At 37.9% G+C, this 9,421-nt stretch overlaps 1 protein-coding gene across 1 annotated transcript; it reads right to left on the reverse strand.

The window, feature by feature from the left end:
- Window positions 1-294: 294 nt before the first annotated feature.
- C11H1orf146 (chromosome 11 C1orf146 homolog) lies at window positions 295-9,034 on the reverse strand. Its single transcript, XM_052801243.1, has 5 exons — window positions 8,050-9,034; window positions 5,980-6,073; window positions 4,688-4,856; window positions 1,801-1,879; window positions 295-414 (listed from the first exon to the last, which is right to left on the reverse strand). The coding sequence occupies exons 1-5, from the start codon at window positions 8,116-8,118 to the stop codon at window positions 295-297; spliced, it is 531 nt and encodes a 176-aa protein (XP_052657203.1). The 5' UTR covers window positions 8,119-9,034.
- Between the last annotated feature and the right edge of the window lie 387 nt (window positions 9,035-9,421).

The raw sequence follows: 9,421 nt of genomic DNA on the forward strand, positions 1-9,421 counted from the left end.
ATATTAAATATTTTGGGAAATTATTATAAACATATGAGCGTATAAGTTCAGAATCAGGTTAAAAATAAGGATGGCTTTTCTATAGTGCAGTTAAACAACTTTTTTTTTTTTTTCTTAGAATGCACGTTTGGTATAACGTATGCTATTTTTCACTGTATAGTTATTTAATATAAATTTCCATTCCAAATGCATAAGTTGTATATAGTCTTTTGAAATGTAACTATATTAAGAACATTCAGTATTTTGTTTAAAATGTTGCCACTCTATTTATGAATAGAACCCCCAAATACTAAATTAATTACAATGCAACTGGTAGTCCTGAAGCATCTTCCAAACTGGACTGTTTTCTATTATTTGGGCTTTTGCCATTGCTATTTTGTAACGAGTATCATCTGCTTGTGGCTTGGAAGTTACCTTAGAGGAAAGAAAAATATTATGAGTAGGACACAGTAACTTTTAGGTAATAAAATATTCAACATCTTATTTTTCAAATAGTACAAATGTAAAATTATTCAGCAGTGAAATCTGAATCATGTTTTCTGGAGTAGATAATCAGGAATGATGTACACAGAGGTGATGTGATGTATCCCTTTAGGTGCAAGACCAGTCCTAAAATAACCAGTCTTGTCAGCATTGCATCTGATTATCTGGATAGTATTTCAACGGGAGTTGGGTATGGTAGCCCAGGATTGGTTGGATGGTATTGCTCCCTTGGCCATGTCTGTTAACCTGGGGCAAAACCATTCATTTTTTAGGCCCTATACCAGTTGAGGGATTGTCTGGCAAAAGATGAGCTCATTAAACTGGCTCTGTACTGCATCAGTAAGAAATAATGTAATGGCAACCAATAGATTTGTGGTATATACTATCATCACTTCTTATGGGGCTCTCCTGTTGAAATTTGGTGTAAACATTCTGAACAAGTAGAAAAGCAAATTCAAGTTTATATTATCAGCAGTAATCTTAAAAGTGTTTACATTAAGAGATGGGGCCAGACATCAGTAGATTCCATAAAAAGTTTAAGTTCAGTGTTCAACATTGTAATAAGTATTTAACAAGTTTTGCCATATATAATAAGCAAGATGTAGCTTACACATTTAAAAAATGATAAATACTCTGAATAGGTTAATGCTTATTATTTTGAGATGCCCATTTCAGAAAAGGATAAAATGTAAATTCATATTTGATTCCTAACATGTCATTCAACCTGCTCTTCTTATTTTTGGTACATGGGATGCTGCTAGTACTGTTACAGTTAGTATCTAAGTTAGAATTTTCATGGAAAAATGTACTTTAAAGAGGTTCAGTAAATAGATTTAATTAATAATGTGTTGATGCATGCAGGATATGTTGCAGAAACACAGAAAAATTACACTCATTAAGCTGTAGAAATAATATACTAGTATGTGCATCATTAAAAATACATAAGTAACTAGAGTTTTCAGATTGGCATTTTTACTTTAAGTTGAAGTCATTACATATTTAGATCTCATGCTGGTTCTGCACTAGTAAATGAAGTGAAGACATCCTAACTTAACAGTGGTAAATAAGAGCCGAATTAGCTCTTAAATATCTAACTTGTCTTCATAGATGCTATTAAGAGCTTTTAAAGTTACTTTAACAATAAAGACTCAGCTAAAGCATCAGAGTAACAGTCCAACCTCAATGTATTGCATGGATTGTGGTCAATATGACCCAAAAAGTTTCATTAAGGAAAAATAAATATTTTATGGTTCTTGGCTTTTTCTGGCTCTAATATACTCAGAACTAATATTTTTAATTATATGCAACCAGACTCACCTTAGCTATAGTTAGCATTAACTTAACAGTTTCAGCAGTATTATGAACTGGTATTACACGTAAATTACTGCCCAGGAATCTGCACATCAAAATATATTAAGGTTAAGGTTACTTTTAGAATGCATATTTAATTTGTTAAGCCATAAAGCTCAAAAAGCATTACCACATGATGTGAACAACTTCTTACTGTGCCTTCACCACAAGTACGTGGAAGATTGCTTTTATCTTTAAAGGCAACTGCAGAGTTCATGCTGTTTGTATAGCCATCTGTCCCATTTAGGTGGGATTTGGAAGGGCTCATTTCTTTTTCTAGGGCTCTTTGACAATCAGTCAACACTTCTTAAGCATGTGTACGTTCAGAGAACTTAACCCTGTTCTGCTATATTGTTGAAGACTGTCCATTCTCAGTGCCAGTAAAAAAAATGTTTGGGTTTTGTTTATGGCTTTGAAAGAACACAGGAAAGTATCTAAAAAACACTGTGCTAAAAATACTTCAGAATTTGAAGTAAATCTTTGCCATGTACTATCTAAATATAGCAATCTGTACGTCAGATGTGATTAAGATAATGGGATAATTCTCATAAGAATTTCATGTAAAGACTTGTTCATTCAAATAATTTACCCTGAAATTCCTTCTCTTTCTATAAATAATGTTATTCATATGCATTTATTCTTGAGAATGAAATCTGAAGATTTAAAATACTAGCATCAGTTGTCATTCAGTGCAGTCATGGAAGAGAGAGAGATCAAAGCTTAAGCAAGCAGAGAGACTCTCCTTAACACTTGAATCTTAAGTGTGTTGTAGCAATGACAACAAAGGTAATATTGCTGCCGTTTTTTGTTGTAGAGCTAAAACATGATAGGATCTTAACAACAAAGAATGAGGAGTATTAAATAATCAAAAATTTAATCCAAACAAAGTGCCCAGCTGCTCAATTGTATACTCCCCTGTGATCTCCCCTAGTGACTACCACCTGTTCGTCCCCTCAGTCTGTTTTATGACTTGGACTCATTCACATTAAAGACCCATGCTGGTTAGGTATCTGATCTGAACTTGGCTGCCTATTCTTCTAATTAGCAAAAATAAATGTTATAGGCAGGTGCTAAGTAGTTACTCTGGTCACTGTTGAGTTTCGCTAAAATATGATGCAGAAATTGGTTTGATTTACATCTAGGGATTAGGGAAATAAATGCATGCAACTTTGCTAGTACAAGCAATGGGCTCAGCAAAGCATGAATGAATGAAGTGCAACAAAGAAACAATTACATGTACTTACTTAGATCCATGAAAATCCATTTCTATCAATAGTTTTGCTTCCAATTACTGCAAGTCTAAATTTAGTTTGTATTTTATTAATTTGATCAATGGGCAGAACACTGGCCATTAGAACAAATGGCTGGTCTTTGCTCCAAGGTGTTTAAAAGTTAACATAGAGATTTACTGTGGATATTAGTGGAATGCTTGTTTGAGCTGTGATGATAAAGATTGCTTTTCTCCCACTTCTTCCATGATACCCACAACCCTACATAAAGTGTTTATGCTGTTGAACAACAATCCTATAACCTTCTTGTTAATAATAATAAAAAAATAAACCTTCCGCAATTGCAACAAAACCATAGATAAGCAGAAAGAAACAGTAATACAGAAAGACCTGAAAATACCAGGGGACTTTGTTTTTTAACAAATCCAATAGCCGACTTGTAGTTTGAGAGAATATGGCACAAGTTTCAACCCCACCAGTGCAAAAGCTCAGTCAGTGATTTACATACAATAGCAGAACTTCAAGCTGCCAGGTAGTAGAAAAGCACATGCATATAGAATACAATTGTGCCTTGTCAACATCAATTTGGTATGGCCTGCAATGACAAAACTATTATTTTTATTTTAATAAAATTACTGACTTGCCAAATGGAATACAGTTTCAAAACATCGCGTTTGTTAGTGATCAACACATCCGTTGTACATAACCACAAAGTAGATATTGACAATTTGCATTGCCATCAGCTGAATAACATGTCTTGCTGAATGGTGGCAGAGCTTTTAAGACCTTTCGTGAAAATTTATGGAATTTTCACAAATGGGTAATAGATTTCCTACATTTCATCCCATATACTCTGCTACTCATCAGCATTTGGCAGTGTGCCCAGGATTTAACGAAAGTGGTGCTAATTTCAAGGAGGTAAAGATCAAAGTCTGCACTAGTCTTGAGCAAAAATCAACTGCAGTCAGGACTACCATACCTACCAGAAAATAGTTTTGACTACAAGTATGGAGCACAATCTGATAACTGTTATCAGCAGGTACGTACTGAAACATGCAAGTTTTCAGGATTCATTAGAAATCACAAAGTTTTAAACAAACCAGTTTTAATGTCCAGTTTTATACTTTTGATGTAAAATAACATTAATTATTTCAATTGTTCTAGCTCTGTATAACAGACACTGTTCCAAGTAAACAGATTTAAAAGCTGGTAAAGAATCTGTGCTTTACAATGAAGCTTTTTCTCATGAAGGAAGCTTGCCTGTTCTGTTTTGAAAATTACTATGAAAAGATGCTGACAGAGCTAAGAAAACTGCCTAATTTTCCAGGTCAAGAGAAAACTTTAAAAAGAATTATATTACGTAGCCCTAAAATGATTGAAAGGGTTGTTATTTGCTATATTTTGAGGAACATCCTCTTTTGTTACCTATGACATGTCAGATTAATTCACTTTGTATTCTTTTCATTTGCCATTCATAAACATATGCTTTAAATAATTTTGCAGTGCATTAGCAAAATAAAATTCACATTCCTGAAAATAATTCCTAAAATAATATCCCTGAATCTAAGACTGCTACTTCATTTCTTCCTAGCAATAAAAAATCTGGTTTGATGTTGAAATCATACCTTCTTTGAATCCTAAACATGACATTCCATTCTTCTGGTCCATGAAGAGCAGCTGACAAAACCAAAAAACTGTTCCGATGAATGTTTATGAACTTCTGAATTCTTTTGGAAAACTGTTCTTCCCCTGTCATAAGCAATTCTTGAGTGTCTGACAGTATAAATGCAACACCTACTGAAGAAACTGATGTAAATGTACACATCATGGCAGTAATGTGATTAAGTTCTCACCACAAACCAGGAAGCAGAATTCTTATTCAACCATTAGTTTAAAAGGCGATGGAACAAAAGATGTGAATGAATTTACACATCTTGACAGGGAAATGCAATCATGAGATTTGGCCAGTGATGACTAGTAATTTTAAGATAAAACTACAAATAACTCGGAGGTTAGTTTCTACCATAACATCAAAAAAACCCCCAACTGTTCAATCCACTCAAAGTACAGACATGTGAATGCCTTTGAAAGTACATGCTTCAGGAACAAGCTATAAAGTAATTAATTTAGGACAAATGCAAAGATTGATTGAAGAGCTCAGGAAGTCCCATTTCTAAATGAGATAAACACACCTGTAACATCTTAAAAGTTAGCTAAACTGTCTACCGTGAAAAATGGAATCATAACCCTGTCAACTAAGTTATTCTGAAAGGGCAAGTTAAGAAGGCTGAAGTTTAGAAGTCTTAACAATCAAGGATGCAAAAGATGAGGCCAATGCATGCCTTTTTAATCCTCATTGTTCAGGAAAACTTCAGAGAAAGGATCTTGTCTACCTGTCTAAAGCATCTTCTGCTCTAAAAAGGAAGGATAGATATTTCATGTTTGCAGTTTCAGTGATTTCCTAATCAAACCTGCTCAAGGAATCCTTTCCCTAACTCCTCTGCTACCACCAGATCTGCAAACTCAACTTGGAAGATGAAAGCCAAGGGTCTTGGTTCACTCTTGTGTTTGTAGCCATGAATACTAAAGATCTTGATGGCTGTCTTACACATAGTGGCACTCAATATGTTTGCTCAGTTATAACAACAATTTACTAAACAGTTTGGCTGATGATCACCAAATCTAATGTAGCTGTTCTACAGTAAGTCCAAAAAAAGTAAAAACCAATGAAAATGTTTAACCCCCAAAGTTCTCTGCTCCCTCTGATTTACAGGCTATCACAGCACAGCTCCTCCCACTATTGCATGACATCCAACAAGGCAGCTTTTATTCAGTTCAGTGTAGCCTACAACAGGGCCTGATCATGTACATCATTAGAGTTCAGGAGTTTAAAAGCATAAACTTCAAAGTACTGTACCAGAAAGAGAAAAAATCACGGATCCTATTTCCACTGATTCTGAATATCGAACTCGGTGTTGTTGCCTCTGTAGAATTGTAGAAATTTCATGATTCTAAATAAATTTTAAAAGGTTATTTTTAAAGTATGTTTTCAGCCAACAAGTTAGATGATAGAAATAGTCTTAAAGCATCGTCTGAACCATTATAGACAGAACTTTAGCGTCATTGTTTAAAAAATATTTTTTCTTCCACTTGCAATAAAAAAGTAGTAAAATGTTAATCAAACTTTTTCAGTTAATGAAATTTTGAAATATTTACATTGGAAGTTATCAAACATTGAATGACAATTTTGTATGCAGACATTCAGTTTGCCTCAGGAAACTCTTGCATAATACATAAAGAAGCTCAAACATTTTACAGTCTGTTTTTGTAAGATGTGCTAAAGGAGGATTTGCAGAAGTGAGGAACATACAGTAGTGTGTTTCTATGACTCCAGTTAATTAGACTGCATTATTTTCACAGATGTCAGCATTTCATTTGGAAGATAGTTCAGAAAATCTGTATGGGACATGATTTTCTTTAAAGCTTTTTGACAGAATGCAATCCACTCAGGAAAACTAGAACATTGCACTATGCAATATAATCATCTACAGAATGGTGGGTTTGGATATATTTTTCAGCCTGCAAAAAGCATTTCTGCAGTATGTTCTACTGAAGCTGCTCAAACACACACATTTTAAAGATTAAATCACCAAATCCTTTTTAGCTAATAACATGTTCTTCAACCTACCAATTTAAATGTAGCCAACCTGCCTATATAGGGAAGTGTTGTGATTTAGTGGAAGAGTACAAAGTAAAGTCAGGACAGCAAGTGAACCCTGAAGGAGACAGTAGCCAGAAATGTTATGCTTTCAGTTGGTCTGGAAAGGGGGAACACTCAATGACAGCTGCTTATGAGGTTTAACTACAATTTTGGAAAAACCTTCTGCTTCAAAGCCACTGCTGATAGTGAATTATTTAATGTACAAAGATAAATAACAGGTATAAGATATATAATAGCTGCACAGGGAAAAGAGAAAGCTCATAACCAAAACTGATACAAAGCACTACCTTTATAAAAGAAAAGCCATCTTAGATTTGTATTCAGCTATTTCCATATCTTTGCTCACTAGGAGTCCTTACTAACAGCAGTAGTTTTGAGTAGAGCTGGGGCTCTTATTAATAGGAGTGAGTTATGCTGGTATAGCTGATGAGATCACTGCCCTCTGATGCCTCTCACCGTATTAAAGATTAAGTTGGTCTCGAAGCAGTTCCCAGACTGGAACAGCTTACAGGCTGTCATTCCAAGACAAGCAGGCAAATAAGAACAGGCTTTAAACTGAGATGATTCAGGAATTACTTCAACACCATTCACCCATTTATACAGCAGAGGTGGGGTGATAACCTTGTCAGCCAAGCTAGCGTAAGATATCCTTGCTTGTGAATCAAAGCCCTCTTGCCTCTAAATTCTCTCCAGCTGGCATGAAATTGGCCTCAGCTGCAGAAACTAATTACCAGCTCCTTGACATACCCTTTCACTTTACTGGGGAACACAGTCTAGGCTTCTGATATTAACAGATATAAATATACATCAATATCTGTAAGACTCACCATTTTAAACTGAATTGCACACTTACTGAGTAATAGTCTACCCCAGTGTTGACACTGTATAATAGAAAATAAAGTGTTTAGGGAGAAATTCAGAAAATTAAAAACGTTTCTGATGAAATTATTTATAGTGCTAATTGAAAGCAGCATCAGTGCACTGCAAAAGTGGTGAGTCAGGAGGACAATCCTAAAGCGGTGTAACTCAGAATAGCACGTGGTAAGAATACTGAATAGGTACAGAAGTAGCTAGGACTAAAACCACACACACACACAAGAACCAGTACTATAGTAGAAGTAACTTCAGACTACTATCACTGTTTTATCCTCAAAAAACTATATTAATTGACATTGCATATAATATTTCCACATATAGAATATAGGAAATGCTTCTTTCAGCATTTCTTAATGAGTCAGATGCTGCTCTTTACAAGTGGTATTGTACCTGCAGAGCTGTGCTCATAATAACTGTTGTTATCCATCTTGACTGTTCCTGCCCACCACTTTCTGTCATTTTTTTCAAGGGTTTAATGGCTTTGCAGTGAAATCTCAGGTGCCACCTTCTGAAAAGCTTGGAAAAAGGAAGATGACAAATGTTACCTGCCAATTAAAGAGATGAAATGTTTAAGGCACACGGATCCATTAAAAATCTGATTAAAAACCAGGGCACTACCCAATTCTCCAAAAGGTATGCAGGTGCCCACTACCACTCAACTAATTTAACATGGCAATTAGGTATCTAAATGGCTTTTAAAAAACTGCATCTGAGAGGGCTTCCTTTATAAGGCATAGCAGCGTAACAAATAAAGGACTTCAGAAAAACATTCCTAAAAGCACTTAAACCGACTAAGGAACGTTTGCCCTATTTTCAAAGGGCACGTCTGTCACTGGGCACGTTTTACACTAAGACGCTTTTGGGAAGACTGCCCCGGGCCTCCTGCCCGGCCTGGAGCGGCCCACCATGCCGCAGGCCTGAGCACTAGCTCTTTTCACGTACGTTTGCATTTCACTCTTCTGAAAATATTCCTGCATATCTAGCTTGGCAGGCGCTTCTAAGGCTCATGTGGTGCAGTCGGGGAGACTGAAGCTCCCTGGCAAGAGCGTGAGGCAGCCTGGGGGCTGGGCCGGGCCTGGCCTCGCCTCACATCCCCGAGGCACCCGCCGGAGGCGCGGTGGCACTGGGCGCCGCGCCGGGGCGAGTCGGGAGAGCTGGTTTCTACGAAACCCTCGTGCCAGGTGGTTCCCAATGTCAGTTTCAAGCGGGCCTCACCCCGTCTTAAAAACCTGGTAAGGCGCTAAAATGAAATCCCCGCGGCCCGGCGGGGCGGCAGCGGCAGCAGCCCCAGCGGCGGGCAGGGACCGCCCGCCCCGCGCTTCCCGCCCTCCGGGCAGACCGCCGCCGTGCCGCGCGGGCGGCCGTCCCGCCTCAGGTGCCGCGGTGTCTCTCAGCCTCGCAGCTGGGCGCGGAGCCCTTCGGCATCAAGCGTGCCGCAGCGCTTGGAGCAGGTCGGTCCTCGGCAGGGGTGGGTGGCCGGGCCCCTGCAGGGGGCCCGTCTCCTTCCCGCAGCCCTCAGGAGGAGCCCCGGTTGCTCCTTACCGGGGACGGGCGGCAGCTGAAACCAACCGTACTTCACAGGTCTGAGGAATTAAGAGACGGCAAACAAAAGCTCTCAACAACTAAATGAAGCGCACATAACTTGCTGCTAGGAAAGTGACTCGGGCCTTGGTGGGAAGTGAAGAAGCACCGAAGCCGCTTGCCTTTCCTCTGGCCTGCTCGACTCCTGTCTGCTGCTCCGTGTTGCCCTGCAGCATATGGA

The sequence above is a fragment of the Harpia harpyja genome, chromosome 11 (genome assembly GCF_026419915.1).
Source record: "Harpia harpyja isolate bHarHar1 chromosome 11, bHarHar1 primary haplotype, whole genome shotgun sequence".
Taxonomy (NCBI): domain Eukaryota; kingdom Metazoa; phylum Chordata; class Aves; order Accipitriformes; family Accipitridae; genus Harpia; species Harpia harpyja.